This window comes from Poecilia reticulata, linkage group LG7, assembly GCF_000633615.1.
Source record: "Poecilia reticulata strain Guanapo linkage group LG7, Guppy_female_1.0+MT, whole genome shotgun sequence".
NCBI classification, from domain to species: Eukaryota; Metazoa; Chordata; class Actinopteri; order Cyprinodontiformes; family Poeciliidae; genus Poecilia; species Poecilia reticulata.
Genome location: NC_024337.1, coordinates 25304354 through 25328346, shown reverse-complemented (window position 1 = coordinate 25328346; position 23993 = coordinate 25304354). Strand labels below are relative to the sequence as shown.

Sequence of the window (23993 nt, the reverse complement as noted above, 5' to 3'; positions counted from 1 at the left end):
TTTTAGTTCATGTTGGAATAGAGGATTTGTTTCACTGTGCCAACTTAAGCAGTTCACCTGTTTTATGTATTTTTTAATTATTATTGATAATCATGGCCTCCAACTTCAAAGATCCAAATCCAAAGACTGCTTTCATAGAAAGTCTCTGTAGGTCATAGTTCTATTGTGATTTTTACAAATCTATTCAGATTCTTTCAGAAATTGGACTCTAAAAATCCCTGCAGCAATGGAAAAGTATTCATATGACATCGACAAATGTACATTATTTTTATGAGGATTTTGTCTGAAATACCAACAATACAAAGGGAAGAAAACAGGTGCAGTGTTTTCAAATAAAATAACAAGAAAACAATTCCAGTGACATGGCCTTTTGACTTCAATCCACTTTAATCCAATATTCCCAAGTAAAATCCAGTACAACAAAAAATTCTTGATATTACTGGTAATTAAAACCAAACCAAATATTGCTTTGGTTGTTAGGCAAGCATCTAACTGAGTTCCTCTCAGTGCAAACGTGTTGCTTTGTCTCAGTAAGTCAGAAATAGTATTGAAAGTTGAAATAAATGTCATGTTGACAAAAAGAACACTGTCAGGAGAAATAATACTGTTGTGCTGTGTGTTGCTATTTTAGCAGATTTCACTGAAACGGATCATTCTGATAAATCTACAGTGCCAGTAGGCTGCAACATTTAGTTATATAACCACACTGAACTGTCTTCTTTGAAAATCCACACGTCATCGGATCTGGAAACAAGAGAAATGAGAGGTTAACATCAAGTTCTCGGGGCAGACTGAATAATGAGCAGAAAGCGGGATCACCCATCAGGGTTGGACCCTTTTTGTCTCCCCATCCTACGGTTGCTCAGCTGCTTCCGTCATCCATATTTGCCTCAGTGGACAATTTCCTCAGCCGCAGGCCCCTTCAGTGCTCACAACAACACATCAAGTGAATTATTTTGCCACGGTGGCAGCGCACAGGAGATCTAGGTCATGCAGTCATTGCTCTGGGTTTCTTTCTTCCTTTTTTCTCCTGTGGCCACCTAAAGACATGTCAACATCCACTCATCTCATCCGGCTCCCACTAAACCTGACCTTGACATTGCCAGGTGATTTTTCCAGTAAGCGTTTGCAAGAGCCTGTTCAAATGTTTGTGATTTTTTTTTTTTTTTCTTGGAGGTGCATGCCTGTAAGCCTTCCAAGCAGCGCTTTTGTTTGTTGGAAGCTCAAGTATGACGAGGGTTTTTAATGAAAACGAACGATCCGCTGTCTGCACTTGGGGCTCGCCTGCAGCTATGTGTGTATGAAAGAGGAGGGCAGAGCAGCACTGGAAAAGGATGTGGGAGGTTGAGCAGACTGAGAGGATAACACAGGAGGGAGCAGGGTGAGAAAGGGAGAAGAAGCGGAGGGGTGGAGGAGGGATGGATGCAGTGAGGGGCGCTGTGACGCACGCTCGTCGGCTTGTGCAAGGGCTACTGATTGGCTGCGGCGGCTGCTTGTCTGAGGAGCTGGGATTCAGGCGCTGCTAGGAGAGCAGATTATGAAGCGGTGCTCGTCCAGCAGCAGTCTCCTCTCATTGTCTCGATGGCTGCACACGCGCTCCTCATCTGCTCCCTCGCCTTGCTGTCTGCCCTCAGCCGGCCTGGGCTAACCTTCACTGAGGAAGAATTCCAGCCGGGACTCATCTATGACGAAGTGCCTCTGATCCTGGACAGAAGGTGAGTCCATCCTCGCTCTCTACGGCTGTGAAGCAGCGGAGGGGTGCAGGGGAGGGGGGTTATTGGGGGGAGGGGTACTGGAGATGCACGCAGGGATGCTGGGATGCTGATGTGTGCGTCTTCTCTAAGAGGGCTTTGTGCCACCCTCGCCTTCCTTAGTTACAGCTCACCTTGGACGCATCTCGGATTGTGAATTCAATCATTCAAGCTGTGTTGGTATGTGTTGGAGAACGCTATAGGCTTCAAGGCTTTGTTTGTTTCAGTGTATGGGACCGCATCAGACGGTGCTCATCAATCACAGATGGGGCTGTTGTCTCTGTAGTAATGCTGGTCTGGCAAGAGGGCTTGGGCAGCGAGGTCTTAAAACCTAGAGAAGGGAAGAGATGGGAACAGCGAAGAAAGAGGCTGATGAAGGATAACGGAGCCGATGCACCTTTTGGGGGTGTGCGCAGCCATCAGGAAAGAATTCTGGCTCTTTAATTTACATGGCGCCATGGAAGTCTGATCTAGACCCAAAATGCAGGGCTCACAGGACTGTCACAAGACATTCAGGGCCTTTACCACTGCTCTCCTGCTTGCTTACATAGACAACGCAGCAAAGAGCCATCAAACTGTGCCAAAGCCATGAAAGGTTCTTGAAATCATGCCATGCATGACAGCTCTCACAGTCCTCTGATTCTAACCCACAACAAACTGCCTCCCCTGCTCTCATTTATTACACAATTAAATCTCCAACACTTTTTTTTGCAATTCCAGGTCACCAGTAATGACAATCAGTTTCCATGCTGTCATGGATATGGTTTTATTCCATGTTAATTAGGGTTTTATTAAATCCCGACTGACCGCTTCTACAACTTTTTACCACAGTTTATCAGAAAGAGAGAGAGAGAGAGAGAGAAATTTGTGATAATTTCTCCTGGGACTTGGAGCCCATGTCCCGTTATCAAACTTTGTGCGTAACTCCTTAACATAACAGCTAACGGTCACAGGTCAGCACTCCAATATCAGCTCTGACTCACTCAAAGACGGTGTTATATAATAGCAATATTTTATTCCTTAAATATGAGATGCCTTGGAGGGAGCTGAATACGTGTTAGGAAAATATGAGTTAGAGGCTTACTGATGAAAGGCTTAGAGGACACCAGGGAATGCAGCTGAAAGAAACAGACAAATTCCCTGTAGTAGTTTTTCTTGTGGTACTACAATTTGATCATAGACATTGTTTCAGCTTCCTAAAACTCTCGAAAATGTTCACTACAAAATGTTGTTATTCATCAACCTTCATTAACTGAATTATAAAGGTCTGAGGTCGAAATGTTATCAACGTAAATGAGCAGCATTGTTGACGTGCTTTCAAGATGATAATGCAGTGCTCAGTCTTGTCTAAACCTGGGAGACAAAAGCAATATTTTACACTAGAAAGTTTGAAGAAATAGGGAAACAAAACAACACCAAACGTGTGACATTCACAATGGTTATAAAACAACTTTATCTGAGTATGTTTTGAAAGAAGATGAACAAGGTCAAAATGTGGCTACAGATTAAAGGACAACACACTAAGCTGTAATATTGTAAGTGACTTGTTCACACATTTAGGCAGCAACCATGCACAGGCTCAACAAACAAAGTAGGAGCAATAAAAGAAACAAAAAAAAAGCATAAAACAATAAGCCAACACCAGCCATTAATGTTACTAACTTGATTTTCAGTAAGAAAGTTGATTCAATATGTCCTATTACACTTCAAACACCATTCATGTCACTTAAGTGTGACCTAGTTATTGAGATTGCTGCAACACTCTGAGTTGACTATGTCAGCCACAGTTGAAGAACGTATTTCTGCAGGTTAATGGAAACTCAAATGAGGACATGTTCACTCGAGCAATAATTCTAATGTAAAGTCCTAGTTTTAATCCAAACTTGTTAAAAGCACAATTTCTCCTCAAATCATAAATGTCCAGGGACATTTTTATGCCTGTTTAGAGCTCGTCGGTCCTGTTATTCATGGACTGAATAAAAGTGTTAGAAGTTAGCCCATTTGAATAATGTCAACCGACCTTAAACCACCATAAGACATCAATAGACATCAGTCATAAAGACATTTGTTTAATTTTAAATGTTTTTTAAATGGTAGGCCTTTTTGGTGTCACTTCATGAAAATTGTACCCAGGAGGCTACCTCACTGCCACACCTGCTCTACCTCGGCTCTTTACGATAATCTGCATGTGTGCCAAAGCATATCTGGCAACTGTTTTGACCAACACATTGCATAGTCAACAAGTGCTTAAATGCATCTTAAAACTATTAAGTCCTTTTAAACATAGACACAGATTAAAGGGAAACCTATGGAGTTCAAGGTGACAGATTGTTCATTGACTTCTATTTAAAGAAAGATTAAAGGGTTAAACGACCAGAGGTTAATTTTAGCTCTGTTTGCACAGTCAACTGATAAAAAAAATACTATCTTTTAAGACGCAGATGCGACGCAGATGCGATCACACGTATAGAGTCTGATCTCTGACAAACTGGCCTCTATAAAGGTATGGAAGAAAGGCCATTGTTTTGTTGAGACAATTGATCGGCAATTGTTAATCTGAAAAGGATTTAAAGTTTAAAAGACAACAAACTTTTTCTAGTAATATTTAATCACATTCTAAATTCTAAATTTGTAAATTTTACTGATTTAAAAAAAAGTCCTACTTATTAACGTATATGCATACATAGTCAAAAATTAAAGCCGCAAGTGCAGGCCCCCTAACTTTATCTGCTTTACATCCAAGGTGTAGAAAGATTTACGAGTCAAGTGCTTAACCTAAGGTCTAATTTGAAACTGCAATCAAAGCTATACTGAAACTGGCAGCAAAGATCTGACTGGCATCTTAGCGAACACCTAAATCTTAATCTCCGCTAAAAAGTCTATTTATAAATCAGCACCTGCAGAGTGGGGGATTAAGAGGAGTTTTCATAAGTCATTTTCTAGACCAACTACATTTCTTCTGATATTTAATTTACACATTATTACTCACAACTGATGCTAAATATGAGCTCCCTGCTCTTCAACGGCACAAAAAATGAAATATTTAAGCTGGGTTTTAAATTTCATGAAGGGAAGCTAAAAGGAAATATGAGAACAACAGTACAAATACCAATAGAAAAAAAAAATTAAAACCTCAAATCAAGTTAATTTTATTCAGTGGACATTACAGTGACATTACTAGATCTAAACAAAAGGTAAATGCAAAAGTCAGGCTAAATCTAGCAACAACAACAAAAAAAAAAGTAACACAGCCTTTACTCAAGTTCTGAATCAAATAAAGTGTGTATCCTCAGCAACCACTGCCCTGCATGTTCTAGGTGTTTCCCTTTTGCTGCACACCAGAGATGAATAAGTGGTTGATTAACAGGTATCCTCAGCACTTGATGGCTGCAGAGGAGGTCATGCAATTATTTGAATCAGGTGTTCTGGTACAAAGACAAATCAAAAATATGTGGGGCTTTTGCTCAGGTCCAGAACTGAGAAACTCTACTTTAATACAAAAGCATGCTTAGAGTGCAACTGACAGATTTTAAGAAAAGTTGTATTTTCAGATTAACCTCTAGCATGCGCCGCCCAGGGCAAATAGCCTTATTACCCTTATCAAAACCCATGAGTGTCCTCGGCAATATTTTCTAGCTGTAAGATGCAGGACAGGGGACGAGTTCAATGGCTAAGCACTGTTACAGATGCAGATAGCATTTGTTTCTAAGTTTTAAGAGCAGCCCTCAAACCCTTTTTTTTTTCTGCTCAACGGTGCACAACAAGAAGAAAGAACAAGAGATCAGCTATCCGTCTGCTTGAAGAAGGACATTCAGTGAAAATGTATTGACTGAGAAGCCAAAAGAAGCCCTGTCATTAATATTTAAAACCCAGCACTTTTCTAAAATTTGTGATAATACCAGTCAAAAGTAATTCTGCTGCTAGTATTGTGGACATCATGCGGGGGAGGGGAGGGGATATGTTTGCTCAGGTGTGTGCACACATACTTATGGATGTGTGTGGCAGCAGGGAGATGAGCCAAGGAGTGGCTCTGGCTTGGCTTTGATTATGTAAAGGGCCTGCTCAGCACCCAGCCGCTGTGTGACAAACTGAACCAATGATGGGGGGCCCACAACAGCCCATGGTTGCTGACCCTGCAAAAACTGGCACAAGAGCAAAACGGCTGGGCTTCGCATAGCTCTTGCATTCTCACAGTCCTGAGGCTCCTGCCAGCCAGCTGAGACCACATAGGTGCACAGGAGTGATTATTTTAGCTAAGCTGTTCAACAATCACATTAAATCTAGGAGTCATGTCAGCGGTGTGGATGGTGGGTGGATGTGGTGGTGGGGGCTGGGGGGTAGAGGGGTGTCAAGCCTCTCTGCAGCCCTGAGATCATTGATGTCTCAAATATCAATGCAGGCAATAAGTGCGCAGCATCCAAGTTAGCCGCTATGCTGCTGAGGTTTCAGACACAAGCGCCTGCTGCCAAAGGTTTTATGGACTTGGCAGCTCTTTTAAAGACCCATGCTTACCCAGCATTCACCAGTGGAAAATATAAATATTTGCATTTATTACATAAATAAACTGTTATATTGTTACTCGGAGAATGGCACCGGCAAACATTCCTTAGCAAGGTATAAACACGCATGCGGGATAGCATGTATCCCCAAACCTGCACACAGGCAGACACGCACACACGCACATGCACACACCTACACACGCGCACACACACACGCACACGCACGCACACACATGCACACACACACACACACACGCGCACACACACACACACACACACACACACACACACACACACACACACACACACACACACAGGATTTAGCCAATCATGATGCTGACGCTGGAGTTGGCAGATGCACACTGGAAATGTAGGCTGAAGAGCTTATTCGTGGCAACTGACAACACGGCGTCTTCCACTTGGCCACGGACTGGTTCTCATTCTTCAGACGTCACCGTGCAACTAACATTACCTGTTCCAATGGGCTTAGGCATTATTCCAATCGCTTTGATTTCCTCCACTGAGCAACTTGATTGTTCCACAGCTTTGTGGCATGCAATAGAGAAGAATTCTGAGTTTGCACTAGTATTCATACCAATTGAACTTGTTTACATCTTGTCATTCCACATTGCAAGTACAAACTTCAGTGTATTTTATTAGCATTTTAAATGATAGAGCAATACAGTAAAGTCCAGAAAGCTTAGGGAGAAGATGCGGAAATGTTTCAATCGAGCTCAGCCTTTAAGACAACATTCACGAGCGTTGAACATCTCACATAACAATGTCCAGTTCATTATTTCAAATTAAGATCAGAACAGCACAACTGGACTATTCAGAGAAGCAGCCAGGAGGGCCATGGCAGCTTGATAAATATAACCTTTTTAAAAAAGCCCAAAGAACAAAGAATGAAGCCAATGCTTACATAAAGTCGTAAAAAGTTGAATTTAAGTTTCACGTAAGCCAACAAACATCTTCTCAGATACATCAAAATAAAACTTCTGGCGCACATGCAAAATGGTTACTGTATTGGAAAACAAACAGTGGGCTTTACTGTGAACACACCATCCCCATGCTGGAAGATGGTGGTGGGAGCAACATGCTGTGCAAATACTTTTATTCAGCAGGAACGGAGTGAATCTGGAATCAAATCTGAGGCTGCCTGAGGCAGGTATTCATTTTCTAGCAGGGCATTGACACTAAACACATACAGAGCTGCAAAAGAATGGATTAAATCAATGCATACCCAGGCGTTGTGCGAGACCTGAAAATTGACGTCCAGAGCTGATTGAGCTTGGGCAATTTAGCAAAGAATAAGTCGACAATTTAGATGTGCATCGATTGTAAAAACATGCTGCAAAAGACTTGCAGTCTTAATTGCGTTGGAAGGTAGTCCTACAAACTATTGACTCCAGAAGGTTTAATGTAATTTTTTAAAAACAGTTTTAAAGTACTGTATGTGGTGCATTCCATCAGCTTGCTTTACTTGTTGTATTTGATCCTTATAGTTTTTACACAAAGTATCACAAAGACGTTAAATGATCTAAACTTTCTGAATGGATAAAATTGTAATATATAAATACATTTAATGTCACATTTCGGTCAAATAACTTTAAGCTTAACCCAGACAAGATCTACAAAGTCTACATCTACCTTCCGACAATCATTAGCACTTTCAGAGGTCAGGACAGATGCATTTGAACTATCCAGACTGTTGTAGCTTCTGACATCATGATTTAATCCCTTCACCTTGGTCAGGGCCAATGGCTCTCCACTTTTGGGATCCAATGGACGAGGCGCGTCCTCACGACTAATCCTAATCCACCTGGCACCGAACTTCACATTATTGCCCAGGTAGATATTGTACCATATGGGAGGATGTTTGACATCCCTGGAAGACCACTGTAAAGCTGTGACTTCCAGGTACATCTACAAAACAATTAGCTAATTTTAATATTTAAATCAAAGCCTTAGTACAATAGGGAGAGAAATATGTGAACAGCTTTTAGTGATAGTATAAGCAGCTCTTGACTGTTTAGTGTACTCAGGCCTTTCAAACAAGATTTACTTTAAGACAGCAAATGCAAGATGTTTGAATTCATTTTTTGTTTTTTTGCTGCAGTTTCACTTACAATTTTGGTTGAAACCAACAGTAACAGATGGGAGTGATGTCTGGTGACTCTGAGTAATTGTTATTTCCAGTCCCACAGGTATTAAGGTTTACCTCCTACAAGCTCATTATTACTGGCTGTTGTACGGCGATTAGAGAACAAGCCCAGATGATCACAAAGGCCAGTTCAGAACAGACCACCTTGTCAGATCATCAGAGTGGCCATCACAACAAGCACAACTGGCCATGTCAGAGTCGCCCAGTAAGCCCATTGGCACAATATGTTTGTGATTAGACATTTAAAAAAGGATTAGGATTAGCCTCAAAAGGTCCGTGCTTTGTGGGGTTTAGACTCAGACAGAGAGTTGGACAGCTGGGGCGAACATGTGAAGAACAAGGAAATGGCTGGTCCTCTGTCACATGTGCAACATGTAGGTCAGTACTGTGACAGCCAGTGTCTTCAGTCACAACACTTCAGAAGTCTTACTCTAAAAAGTTTATTAGTTCTTTAGTTCTCTATAAGTGCAAATCCCCTCACATTTTAAATGTGTCATTCTTTACTCTAGTGGCTGAACAAAACTAAACAAATAGGCTGATCTTTAAAGATTTTCTTTCGAAGAACAAGTAATCCTGCAGTTTTTTACATGACTCGTGGCATCTGTGTCGAACAGATTTTGCTTTTAAGATTATATAACTATTTTTGGTTTAACATTAAGTCTACATCCCTTTTATAAAGCACGCAGCACAGCACAGCACAGCACAGCACAAATATTTTTAATTGACTTAGATGGCACTTTATGTGTAAATTACTACAATTACTGCCACTGAATCAGCATGTAAAGCCATATGTAATCAGTTTTGAAATAATGTCAAAATAATAAATGGACCAGTTTTTGTTAATAAAACATAATTATTTAGTTGGGGTTTGTTTTAAACTGCTGGCTGTTACCAAGCCAGCAGTGTCCAAATCTTTTGTTTTGTCTCATATGAACTGGATGCTTATGGTCTTATTCACTGTGAAATTAATATATAAAAAACATGGTTATTAAAAGAAACATTTTGTGTTTCACATTTTCATTTAAGAAGATTGTCATAAAAAGTCTTGGCATCACCTTTTCTTTTTAAAGTCGCACTGATCACATACACTGGTGGGTCATGTTTGTCATATTCTTTGCAGCTGACAAAATCATTGCAAAGGCCTCCAAAGGCCACCGGGCCACACTTTGGAAACCCTACTGTGGGAAAGAATTGCGTACAGAAAATGTGTTTACCAGAAAAACAAAAATAACAACGAAATAAACATATTTTTCATCTTATCTTCATTGTATCTTCTGTCTTTTCCACAGCAAAGAAAACCCCCATCAAGCAACAAGAGTCACATCACGTAAGTAACTAATCCATTCTGACACAAGACCTGATTCAGTCTAACCTGCTGTGGTTCTTTTGACACTGACTTGCACAGATCTGATGAAAGCACTTGCATTTTAAACCCCGAGACATCTCTGCTACTTTGTAATTTGATCAGGTTTTCAAGTGGGGGCCTGTGTGCAACTCGAACACCTCAGTGCGATGCTGGCTTGTGTGTAGCTATATTTACGCATTGTGACACAAAGGCACGAAGAATCATTTTTTTTTTTTACACTTCTTGAGAGGCACGACGGGTAAAGATGTATCTGGAACAAAATGAACGGTGTTTGTAAACACTGAACTTATTTTGAAGTAAACCGGTGATGAGTCAGAGGGATGACGCAAACTACTAGAAATAGATACGAACCAGAGTAGTGAGGTGCACGCAGGTCTCTTTGTTCTTTGCATGTGCTTATGTGTGCACTGCCTATACGAAGTCATCGCAACTTTTATAAGCATACAGCTTTCTCCAATAAAGCACTTCGAATCAGCTTAACCTGCCTAGCGATCTTAACTCCAATCATGCATTTGTTTGTTTTCACTTTCAGGTACAGATGGAGAGTATGGCCTGGAAAGCGAAGAGGTGTTTTTGACGCCTGAAGATGAAAACCCACTCAGGAGAATACTGCAGGTAACAGTGTTCAGCGTTCTCCTCTCCCTGTCTGCTGTTCATACAAATGCACACGCACCAGAACACACAAGCAAAACTGAGCATGCTCACTCAGCCACACTGAATGACCTTGGATGAAAGAATAATGTTTGTCTCATATTCACCAGAGGTAAAACATCTTTGCCACCCACACACAGGACTCCTGTGACTGAAAAATTCAATAATATTCCACAGTATGCCTCATCGGCTTGTGCATACAGGCAAATATGTCTGTTTTACATAGATTGGTGAGTCCTGCTCAAAGCACCAATGTTGCTTTGATTTCTTTGGTGCTTGTGATTTCTGCCATACGTAAAAATTCAGTTTTATCCCAACACAAACATTTTGACTTTGCCTTACATTTTCTGTAACACTACTACCTTTCAGGGTGATGCGCTCTTTGTGTGAACAGTTTAAAAATATCTACAGGGGGGCGGGGGGGTTGTCTCTGCCAACTAATGTCAGTGCTTTCTCTGCCACCGCACACCATTATATGCAAATTTAGAGAACCCCTACTTTCCACATGCTGCTCTTTCCCCATTTAAGATTCAGGTGGTGGGGTGAATACTGAACTTTACACATGGTTCACATTTTATGATCAGACAAGCTGGCAAGCCTTGAAAATGGCCTTTCGAATTAAATATCACTGCATGAATAAAACTAAGGCAGTGATGGTCGGAAGTTGTAGGATTGTAGGATGTGTGATGTAGAATGCCCTGATTTAAGCAGTTCAAGACATCTCATGCTTATCTAGATTGAACAGAGAACGCCTGTGAACAGTCCTGCTACAGAATTGTTTAGGTTCTGGATTTTGACTGGACCATTTAAACAAAAAGGATTCCGTCACACCTGGAGTGTTCCAATCTGGTTCACACTACGTGGGATTAGACCTATTCATTAATAGTTCTAGATAATGCTGTAATGTCACTGCCCTGCTGGAAGTTGGACTTATTCCTCCATTGTTGGTTGTTTGTAGGCTTCTTCAGGTTTTCTACTGAGATTGGCCAGTATTTAGCTAGATCTAGTATTTTCCTATCAACTCCCATCATATTTCCTGTCTGTGTTGAAGAAAAGAGTCTCCACAGCATAATACATGAAGCTTCTTTACTGTGGGCATGGTGTATTCAAAGTGATGAATTCTCCTGCTTGACATTTTGATCTCAACCAACAAATGTTTCCTGCGCTTTTAGTCTTAGTGGACTGCTGCAGTTCCTCCAGAGTTACCATGAGCTTCTTGTCTGGGTCTCAGATTAAAGCCCTCCATGTTGCCCATTGGCCTGTCATCTTAGGAAACACTGTCGGACTTCAAAATGTTGGTTGCTGTTTACTAATATTCTCTAAAAAAAACCCTCTCAGATATTCACAGAACAGTATTTACACTAGTTAAACTCAGATTTCTAACTAGGCAAATCTGAATTGAGTTTGTTGTACTTGAGATTGTTTAGAGGTATCAGAATAAATGGGGTTGAATATAAACGTGTAATAGTTTTACCATCTGTTCCAATTAATTATTCCAAAAAACAAATATCCTTTGCCTTTTACTTCAAAAATATGTGCTACTTTCTGTTGATTTGTCACCTAAAATATCCATTAAATGCATTAAAATTTGTGATTGCAACATGAGAAAAAAATGAAAGAGTTCAAGGGACTGGAACACATTTCCAACGGACTATATGTGCAGGTCTCTGTAAGAAATTAAAAGAATAGTGGGTTGTCTTCAATAAGACAGTAAGCTAATGCCAAACATTTGTTAAGCTGGATGCAGGTTTTATTGTCATTGATTAATGCCATTTGTTTGTATCTTTGCAGCCTTTTAAATGGCATCAGTCTGGGATGTCTCTCAGTAAAAGGAAGCTGCTGCAGTCTCTGATGGGGCCTTATGGGCCGCTTAGTGTGTCTTACAATGGGAAGCCTTGCATTCTGTTTAAGGCAAAACGGCTGGCAATCCGCTACAGGAACCACACGTTCATTGATCTGACTGAGAGGGTCTTCAACCCCAGCTTACCTGTGGACACTAAGGGCTCAATCTGTACCAAGGACAAAGCAACGTAAGTCTCATCCCAAAGCAACAACTGTGCCAAGAGAATTTCTTTTTAAATGTGCATCGCAAAACAAGATCAATATTTATTGTGTTCAAATATCTACAGTGCAGACATGTCCTTAAATATATAATGCTTTGTGTCAGATGAGTTAAATATTCTGCTATTGGTTTTATCTCCCACAGACTTTCTTTAAGATTTGGTGACGTTGAGGACTTACGAGGTCTAGTTATCAGGTAAAAAGGCAACGCTTAATTCAAACACGTTTGATTTTTATGAATCTCCAGAAACCACATTAGCATGCTTGCAAGTGCATAAGTATAACTAACCACACTTTCTCCGTCAAAAGGCTTCAGATGTCCAACACGTTTTATGAGGCAGCTGGTCAAAACTGGTTTACTCTAGACAGCGTTCACATCCAGTACAACTGGACCCAGGAGGCTACATTCAACGCCAGTGAGGTCTACGCTCCTGCCACTTCATCCTACCATTGCCAGCACGTCAGCAGCCTGCACAAATATGACACCCTGCTAGTGCCCAGCTCCCACACTGACACATCCGCTAACTGGCACATAACTTTCACTGATTTCCAGGTACACAGGCGCACAAGGGGCACAACCTCTGTTGTCTCAACTGGTTTAATAGTATTTTGCATGGTCCGTTTTGGTTTCATTGTTTTTCTATTTTAGCTACATAGGTGCATGTGTCTGTACGTTAGCAAGCTGGTATCCTTTTAATGTTTAGTGTGTTGGATGTCAATCTGTCAGTTGGCTGTTTGTCAGTCTACTTTATTTATTTAGCCATCTGCTCAACTGTCTCAACCTGTCCCTCTGTGTAGTGTGTCTGTGCTTGGTAAGCCCAGTAAGAGCCAGTTGTCCTATTTGCTTCAGCCTAATCTTATCTATCCGCCTTACTCTTTGTTCTTCCAGATTCAGGCCTTCAACGTGCAGTCAGAGAAGTTTGCGTCTGCCAGTGACTGTGCTACTTTCTTAACGCCAGCTATTCTGATGGGTCTGGTGACGTCGTTAATCCTGCTTCTAGTCTTAGCCTATGCCCTGCATATGGTGGTACACCTCAAGCACATTGACCGCTATGAAGAGCACAAAGCCACTGTCTACTTCCCCCGCAGTCCTGAGGCAGAGCTACCGGACAAAAACAGCCTGTGAAGGAGGACAATGAGACTGAAAATGATTGTGGGGAGAGACTGGGGAAGAGGAAGCTAAGAATCAAGGCTGCAGTGACTGCAAGAGAGAAAAAGTATCTTCAACTGAAATTTCATCAACTTAATGACAACTTTGCCTGTCCTTGTCAAAAGCTAAGTCTTAACTCTATTAGGTAAATGCAAAGTGTGGCCGGATACTTTCCCTTCTCTCCTCACTGACTGGCATCTCCTGGGAAAGTCCAGGCCTCTCCTAGAGATGGCTTGTTGGTTTAAAATCCAAGGTTCGGTGTCTGTCACAGGATGCTGAAGGACAACGACTTGCACAGGTCTTTGTCCCAGCCGGCCCTTAAAACAAAAGGCTCACAGTTGCAGCCAATACAGCTAACTCAAATGCTCCAGCTTAAGTGTATGCATTACATGGCTCCAAAGTGTCATATTGCAAGCAACCATCACCAACATTGTCCTTCCAGCTTTCTTTGCTGTAAACTTTGTCTAACACCGCTGCAAAAATGGTAAACTTAGAACAGCCACTTTTCTAGCTGAGATAGCCTTATTAGCTGCATGTCCTAATAGGCTGGTGTTCTCAGGCTAGCACAGTGTTTCCTAATAAGACGGACCCAGTTGGTTCTCCTGCTTGAGATTTATCATATAATGAGATATGGCACAATGTAAAATGATATTGGGAAGTCTTTTGGTGGAAACACAACAAAATTATTAGGAACCACTGGTCTAACAATCCGGCTGGAATGGATGAACTAACTTTACTGGCCAATCGGAGCCTCTGGCCTCTCTCAACCCACCCCTGAATGAGACTGCTGCTTGGGACTTAACTGTGAAATGGCCTTCTACAGACCAGACAAGACAAAGGGGATTCAACAAACTAGCACATTTGTTAGTAGCAGAAGCACTAACAACAGACTTTTAAAAGACTACACAAAGAACTATGCTGCAAAAAGATGGCCCATCCACGGGCATAGCAGAAATGCAGGTTCTTGGGATGCAACGGTTCATCCGAGTCACTTGTTTGAACAAAGGAGACTGTGGGTCCTCAACTGAGACTGCTCAAACTGACTGCCAAAGTGAAGCCACAAATGTGTTGCCATAATATATGGTCTGAAACAGAGTGAGACAATGTGAAAATGAAAGTGAACCATTACAGCTATGTAAAAAAAAAAAAAAAAAGGAAGAAGAAAATGCATTCATGTACAGAAATGTCACTCTGCGGAGGTCTTTTTTTTGATATTCTGTGTAATCATAAAAGCTATTAGGTACAGGTTGACTATGCTAAAACTCATAACCAAAAGGATATCCAGAGCTGTAAATATAACATCTCTCTAGGATCATAGCTGTTTACTATCTTCAAATACTGCACAACTAATAGACGATACAATTGTAAAATTGTTCTACTGAGATTGGTAAACATATCAACGCATATGATTTTTTTTCTACAAGGGTGAACATGTTACATTTCCTGTGTGTTTGTTTTAAGCTGGACCAAAATCAGGTTCAGTTTTACCTATCTGTAAATTATAAAGCAAGATTCCTATCATAGACGGACGTCACTACTGAATGCCGTTTAGTCACTGGGACCTATAGATGCCATTATTACGCCAGAAGCCTCATTAGCAACAGTTACAGAATCAGTGAGTCATTATTACTGACAAAAAAACACTCAGCATGACAGTAAATAGATATCTTAACATTCGATATGGCAGTTCTGTCGGTTTGTAGCAGTGTGCAATGTGTTCTTTGGTCATAAATGTATCCTACAATCGACTGACTGATTGGAGGCAGTTTGTCCAAGGACTAACTGGTGTAAAATGAACAATAAAATGATATTCTGAGGGACATATCTGCTGTGCTTCTCTGGACCATATGTTTATTTATAATTTTTTTAATTTATTTGTTTATTCTTAATTGTTTTCATGCAAATGTAATTTTATTAGAGCTTTGTTTCTCAGTGAGAAAAACTATATGAAGGGGATTTGCCTTCAATGAATGCCACAAAAGTGATGAGAGTAATACTATGTATGCATGGGAAGAGTAGGGCTTTTCCAAAGAAAGATCATATTGTAGAAAAAAAATGCATATATATATAATTATATACATAATTTGTCAGTGAAAGTTATAAAACAATAGTAATATGTAAATTTCTTATGGAATAACTGCTAGATTTACAGAGCATCAGCTCCTAAATGGCTGAAATTTTAAACTAATTTAAACAGTCTAGTGATAACAGCATTTGTGTCTTAAATCTATGGTCAAAATATATGCAAGGCAAAAAAAGAAGAAGTGAACTGTAAATGTATATGCACTAAAAACTAAAGTTGTAATGACCCTACAGTTACACCAATGAAAAATTTCATATCGTTTCTGCATATACCCTAACAAAACAAACTCATCCTTCTTGTTGAAAAATAGTGACATCTAATGGTGTGGAGTAATACTGGAATTAAAAATCCATTCTCTACCAGAGCACCAGTAGAAACAATAAGACCATCACCAGACTTCACTATTCGCAGTGATATTTCTTCACTATCACTGCCATTGATTGTTTGTGAGCCATTTAGTTACTTTCCATTTTATTCACCTATTTTATATCAATTTTTATTTGATGACAAGTTTTATATGCTCTTCATGTTTGTGCATATTTGGAGCTTTCCAAACTCATGGCACGCGGGAGAAGCTCCACCTGTTTTCTGCATCACATACCACCGAAACTTGTAAATGACTGTCTGTCTCCCAGCTATTCTCCCACTCACTGAACATCATCAACTCCTCCTTCAGATCTGATTCAGTCTCCCAAACTTTCAAGCTGGCTCATCCCACCTCACTTCCAATGATTTGCATGAATCATTTCCACTCATGTCGCAGCACACAAACAGCCCTCCTCAAAGTGACCAATGACCAATGTTGCTTGACCTGCTCCAATTAATAGGAGCAGGTCAAGCAACACAAAAACTGCAAAAAAAACTGATGCAACAGTGAACCCCATCCTGGAAACTCATGAGATCCAAGGAATTAACTGCAAACATTTCACAGACAGGAAAATAAAGCACTTTAAGAGCTATGTTATTATTCTGACAGGTCAAGGCAGTTTGAGAAGCAACAGACATTTTAGGTTGGTGGTTAAAAGATTTGCAGCAGAACACAGGAAAGAAAAGTCCATGTTGATCAAACTTGGATCAGCAATAGAACTGTTTAATCCTTTGGTGTAGACTTATGCACATTTTAACCATCAAGTAGCACAACAGAAATGATTAAATGAGAATATAATATTAATTTCTTTGTAGCTATAAATTTTAGATTTAAGGAAGATAACAGTCTATAAGAAATACAATGCATTTTGCTTTATATGAAAATTTTGAGGACAGAAGAAGAAAACTTGATATGAATTAGCTCAGGATGTATGGATGGATGAATACTGAGAAAGAACTTCAAACAAGCAGATTAAAGCAGATTAATTAATAAAACCATGAAGGATTATGCCGTTTTCCCAATTTTTCTATGTGAAAGTATTTAAATAGCAGAAAATGTCATAGGCTGAATTAGTTGTACATCTCATTGAATTGGAATAGCAATGAGGTTCATTCATCAGTTTAAAACTATCCTTTGAAAATAACTACCTATAAGAAGGTAATAAACATGTTTCTCGCTAATCCCATTTATCTGTATTAAAACTACTGTTTTTATTATTTTGGTTTAATATTTGAAGCAACTATATGTAGTGTTTTCATTGGCTTTTGTGAGAAATTGAAAACTGAGTTGATTAAGTAAATACACTTTCAATAATATTCAAATTAATTGAAATGCACATATTGAATCATTTTATAATATTTTTGGGAAATGTAATGTTATACTCCATCCTCTAGATGTCAGTATACACATGTGTCAAAACTTACAGCTTTCTACATGATGTAACCTATTTATTAATTCTGCGTTACATGCTCATATTGTTGTGGGAAAGTTAGTGGATTTAATTACTTTAATTTGCTGTTTGGTTTGTAACTACAACTTGTAAGTTCAGCAAAAGCTTAAATGATTTCAATTATCTGTGCATTACACCGTGGCAGTGCATAAACATCCTAATAAAAAGAGCAAACAATGTACAAAATACAGTACACAGGTTAAGCAGTCTTCATATATAGCCTTCATAAATGACCCAATTTTAAGTTGCATTTTCAATTTGGCTGGAACCATCACTGGATCAAACATTTCAGTGATTCATACTTCTTCTTTACTGTCACATTTCAGGCAGAACAGAAGGGGTGGCGTTTCGTGTTTGTTGTTAATCTCTTTCCTGTGCAGAACTCTGCAGCTCGGATCCTCAGAGTCCTCAAAGCTGGGAATTCAGACTTTGTGGATGCAGCCTGTGCAGCGACAGATAGGCCCAACTGTTTTATATGTAAAGCTTCCAGTCAGAAAGCACAGCCCATAGGGTCCTCATACAACTCCTTTGTTGAAGAAAAAACTTTTGCAGCTTGGCCCAATTGTCTAGGCGGCTTTTGATGGAGGCTGCACAAGGCAGTGCACCGGCACTAGGTGGGTTAGGCTTGACCTTCTTCTGATTCACTAAATATATGTTCAGAGCTGCTACTCGGCTGGCATCAGGCACAGCTATTTGACCGTCCTCTTTTTCTTTTGTTTTTAAACACTTACATTTTTTTTCTGCCTTTTTCAGTACTATTATCAAAGCAAATATAATCAGATTTTAGAGCCAAAAAGATATATTCCAAAAGTCAATAAGCTATTTTACAAACCTTTTTAATGGTTAGATGTTGAATGGATATGCGGCTGCTTAATGGCAACAGAAAGAGGATAGAGAAGGAATTTTTAGAAGGATTTACAAGGATAAGATTCACAGAAACTGAAAACAGTTGCTGCCTCTGAGATAATTGGAAATCTAAAACTAATGAATGGAAGCGATCCCAACCCAGGACAAATGACTCCACATAGTTGAACGCTTAAAAAAATATTTTAAGTCAACATCAATAGCAGTGAGCTAAAAGTCAATCCACCAAGATTGTTGCAGCTATTGTTTGTGAGCATAAAGTTTATTATGTTACAATAAAATGGCCTTCTACAATAGTTTGTAGTTCATGTAGATGATGTCTGCAGATTATGTTAATTGACAATGTGAAATGATTCTTCTGAATGTGTAGCCACAATAACTAGTTTGAGCTAGTAATTAGTTTTAGTGGTGCGGTTTGCTGTGTTTTAACAAATACATTGCCATTTAGTCAAAAACATCAATGTGAAAAACATGAACCGATTGCGTCAGAAAACGTGAGATCTATACAACCACGGCCTGACTACACTGGGGACTCAGTTATTGGGAGGAACATGCAGACAGATCTGTGCATGTCAGTTTAAAAATACTTATGGAAACTGGAGCAGAATTATCTCCATCCAATGTCTACCAAAACTCAAGCGTCTCAAATTGCAGTATTTTCTAAAATGTGGCGAATTAAAAACAGACTGGGCTCACCACAATGGGCTGCTCACCTCTAGGTTAGGAATTTGTGAGGTTTCCAGGCTTCTGCTCTCAGAAAACATTTTTCTTGACTTCCTCCACCTCTAAATCTTAACTTTATGATCTCGGATTCAAGCTGGAGACTTTGATATGGACGCTTTTCTCCTTGGTGAACTTTGTGCTATGCATTGCTCAATACTCCAAACATAAGATATTAAGCGTTTGGTCATTTTCTGCTATATTGTCAGGTGTTTTTGGCCTTTATAAATGTTTTTTGACATTAGGCATAAACTTAACTATCATTAGGTTGAACCTGATTAAAAAAGAATAGTTTAGAAAAAAAATGGCTGGTTTTTTTACTCCTATATATGCTTAGGCCAAGCAATGGCAGACAAAATTCCCACCTTTTCCTCACTTTTGTCTTGTATTACTTTTAACTTGCATTATTTGCTGCCATTACTGCTACTAAAGGTGCAGTATTGTGTAGGTTCCAGTCACATAGTGATATTTTATAGCCCAGTCAAGTAACTATGTTACCTTCAGTTGTTATAAAATGTTGCATATATCAAACACAGCTAAAGAAATTTGACTTTGCAATTTGACACTTTGAAATTTGTCTCTATGTTTTTAAGAAGCTCCTGCTCTTTCTAACAGTCTTCCTTCAGCATGTCATCACAACAGTGCTCCTCCATTAAACCATTTACATCTGTTCTTAGGAGCATTGCACTGAGAAGTAATCTGTATGATGAGCTCAGGAGATGAGAAGTTCCACCTGGTGTTTGCTAATTGCTGCTGCTGCTAGTCTGAAGGAACTGAGTGGTGAGGCAGGGAGAAGGGTGCTCTGAGGCGGAAGATCAGCTGGGAGACTTCAGCTTTGAGGTGAAGCTGTGTGGAAAAGGTGAGAGCAAGCATTTTAAGCGAGAGCAAATATTTTAAGCTGTCACAAGAGATTTAAGGATTCTTCAACCATATGTAGACTCCAAGTATATTTTTGAAGAGGCAATCACATTATAATATGATATAAAGCTCCAAAAAGTTGACAAGAAAGTTCACAGTTACTTAACACCCGCATTTCCCCCTTTGAAATATAGATAATGAATGTAGATAATATGCTCTGACTCAGCACTTCGTATTTGGGATTATCCTGGTGTGTCAATCACTGACTCATCCCAACAGGAGTACTTTGATGTACATAAGAGCTTAGTGAGTTGACTATTAATTGAACATAACATTAGAGCCAATCATAGCCTCCAAGCTCCTCATCTCGTATCTACACAGCTGCAGTGAATGGCCTCATTTTAGCCTCTTGGGCGTGTTATCATTGCAAATGAGTTGGTTATCAACAAAACAGCAAAGTCTATGGAGCTCAGACTAATAAACAGTCCTAGAGTTGGATGTAAGCACTTTATGTTGCTTTACAGAGAGTTATTTTGCTTAGATGTAGCATTTTTAAGATATTTGCTTGAAGATTGTAGACTCTTATTTTCACAATATAGAAACATTTATATTAAAAAAAGGGTTTATTTAGCAGTGTTTGGTCAGTTTATTTTTCAGGTGGTTCAGGGCAACATATTCAATTTGTAACAAAGAAAGCTGACAGGAAGACCCTATCTAGTTATGCTTCCTTGTGCTGTAATTTCCTGTTACATGGGGCATTGCCTTGGTTCTTTAGGAAAACATCGTCTTTTTGAAGAATAAATTAAAAACATACATTTTAATAAGGTGCGCTTAGAATTAGTCAATGAGACCCGAGGAAAAAGATAAAAAGGAGATTGCATATCTGAAAAAGGCTGAGGACAGGAGGAGGGAGAATAATAAAGAGAGGACGAAGAATAATTGAAGGAAGAAAGGACTTGTAACAGCAAGTTATATTTTATTTATTCATTTTTAATTGAAGTCACCAGAAAATGTAAAATGAAATTGGATGCTCTGGGCAAATCGGTCGGTAGCATGCTCTGAACGCAATGCAACACACAGGTATGATTTTTAGTCTGCTGTGCAAAACAATGCAAATACTACATCTCAGCTGGCTGCCTGTTATTCCACATAATGAAACTACCTATCCAATCAAGCATTTTTCTATGCAATCAGGTAGCTGCTCCAGGCATTTCAGAGTTTCTTTGAAGATTGAAAACAAAATTGACAAGCCGACTCAATAATAAAAAGTCACACTATCCTCACACTTTTATATAGTGTTGTTTTTTTTTTCTTCTTACTAGTCAGAAATTCACCCACCACGCTTCCAACGACTTCAGACATGTCCTCATTTCTTGAGTGTAGGCTGTCTGTGTCGTTCAGACAGAATGTCTATGGTCAAGACATTTGCCAAATAATTTTTTTAATTTGCCTTTAACTTGTATAAATTAAATATGATCCTTTTTCACATGTGTATATCTGAAGTTGTTATTTATGTAAATCCTGGATTTTAAACAAATGTAGAGTTCAGTCATGGATAAGTAGCTTCACTTGCTGCTTACAACCAGATGCTGAGCGACAACGTGAAGAAACTTACTAAAGTTTGATATGTTGTGTTTTTTCTCTATCCAGAGAAAACTCAAGAACATGCTATACAGGACAAAGGATGTTCCTGATGAATGTTACCCAGACTAATGCATCTATCTATGTACATGAATAAACTGCATAGTGAATTTACCTGATGACTACCTACATGGCCTTTCTGCCTGTGTCAGGTTTGCTTGGACCAAGTCTGTAGCATGGGCCTCTTTTATTGCCACCCCACACTGGCTCAGCAGAGACAGAGCAAATATATATATATATATATGATTATTATTATTATTTTTTATTATTATTCCTTCTGTTCTGGCTACACCATTTGGGAAGTGTTTCTGGTGCATTTTGTTTCACAGTTTTTTGTTGTATATACTGTGTGCATCAGCAGCTTGAATGACTTATATGAAGATAAGTCATATGTCTTCATATAAGATATATGACATATGACTTATATCTTCATAAATGGCAGTATTTAAATACTGCCTTTTAACATTTGTTTAACATTTAACAAAGCAGCAAGGCCAACACGTCTTTATTGCATGGTTCTTCCGTGTTATGGGTCAGTGTCATTGTGAGTCCTTCTCTTCCGTCAGCTCATTTCCATTTCATAAATGGGCCAATCTTCTGATTCTTATCTGTTAGAAATGGAAATAACTGGTTCATAATTGGTCTTAAACACAATTCCATTCACTAATGTTTCTTCCGATTCTTGAGATTTCATTCGAGGCAAATTCATTCATCTTTGGTGTCTTTTAAGAAAGCCTGAAGGAAAACATTGACACCAAAGGAATCCCTCTGCTTTTTTAAAAGAATGATTTTTCCCTTTTTTTTCTTCATGTTTGAATATATGTTTTCACTAAATCTGCATTGATAATTATCATGTAGCCTTAAGTGCAATGCAGTAAACTTTATTGATGTGGCTACAAAACCTTGAGCAGACAGACAACCTGACCTTGTTGTTCTCACCCTACAGCTGCTGGAGATATTGGTTGACAATGTCTACAAAGTTAAGAAAAAAACCTGCTGTTGTGCATTGACTTTTTTTTTTTTCAAATAAAATATAATGACATCTTCCTGTTGCATTACCATGCCTTCAATACAGCAAGGATAAAATCAATAAAACCTAGTTGATAAAAGAATGGAGAGACTAGATTTATTTATTTATTTTCTTTCATTTGCTATATTAGGAACACAATAGGTAACGGCGTTTTTGGTACAACCTGCTCACCAAAAATTGTCGGTGACTACAACTTTTAGAAAACGAAGAACAGAAAAAAAAGAGCTCTGTTGGGAAAATTGAAATGATGTGAGACTGGACTGCTACAGTTGACTAATGTCTGTTTAAAATGGCTCACAACTCACTTTTCTTATTCTCACCTAAAGTTTTGTGCAGGGCCTCGCTGCATGCGTGCTCAGTATGACAGATTGCTGCTTGTTATCAACTCATTGCAATCAGTTGTCCACTGTTGCTACATGCTGGTTCAGGAGGAGAGACTGCTGCAAAGTCAGTAACTTGATGTAATCAAACGGGTTTCCTAAGATAGAACACTTTTTTTTTTTATCAGTTTGAATAAAAGACTGTACTTATAACTGCTTTGCAGTCTGTGGAATCAAGCTAGAATGAACATAATTTAATACAAATCTGAATGAAAATCTGACTGATAAAACAGTTCTATATATAAATTTAATGTTTCACTTTTGCTGTGAAATGGTGCGGTACAAGTAAACAGAACTAAGTTGAATAAATTAAGACGTATTTTCTGAACGCAATTGTTACAGATACACAGATCACAGAAACCCTCATAAAAATTGCAACTGTGTCTTTTATAGCAGTTAAAGTTGATTGTACTGAGTTAATCTCCTACATTACATATGGCAAATTTAGTCTACCAGTAAATCGGACTAACTAGTAAAGCCGTGTCTTAATACAATTTCTGAAAGTCTCTGAGGTTTGGAGAGAACAAAACACTTCTTGAAGATCATGTTTGGTGGCAAACTAAATGCAGACACCCAGACGAGAGATGATAGTAGTAAGTTTAATGAGGCAAGAGCACAGGTTAAAAAGTACAGAGCAGGAGGTATGCAATCCGGGACTGACTGACAGCCAATGAGGAGCTTACGCACTCAAATACCTGGTGAGTTGATTACTGGATGGAGAATCAGTGGCTGATTAGTAATGAGCATGCAGCTGAGAGATGAGACCAGAGAGCGAAATACAGAGAGACAAAGAGACAGAAAGAAAGAGAGAGAGAGAGAGAGAGAGAGAGAGAGAGAGAGAGAGAGAGAATGGCAAAAGGGGAGGACGAGGGACAACAGAGGAACTAGGAAAGTGAAATTGAAGCAAATAACTAACACAAGTATCTAAATAGGACATCTAAAATAAGACTGAACTGAA

At 39.2% G+C, this 23993-nt stretch overlaps 1 protein-coding gene across 1 annotated transcript; it reads left to right on the top strand.

The window, feature by feature from the left end:
* Positions 1-1490: 1490 nt before the first annotated feature.
* On the top strand, positions 1491-15466 carry atp6ap1lb (ATPase H+ transporting accessory protein 1 like b). Its single transcript, XM_008413826.2, has 7 exons — positions 1491-1715; positions 9704-9741; positions 10313-10395; positions 12223-12461; positions 12638-12688; positions 12802-13045; positions 13382-15466. The coding sequence occupies exons 1-7, from the start codon at positions 1582-1584 to the stop codon at positions 13616-13618; spliced, it is 1026 nt and encodes a 341-aa protein (XP_008412048.1). The 5' UTR covers positions 1491-1581; the 3' UTR covers positions 13619-15466.
* The last annotated feature ends 8527 nt before the right edge of the window (positions 15467-23993 follow it).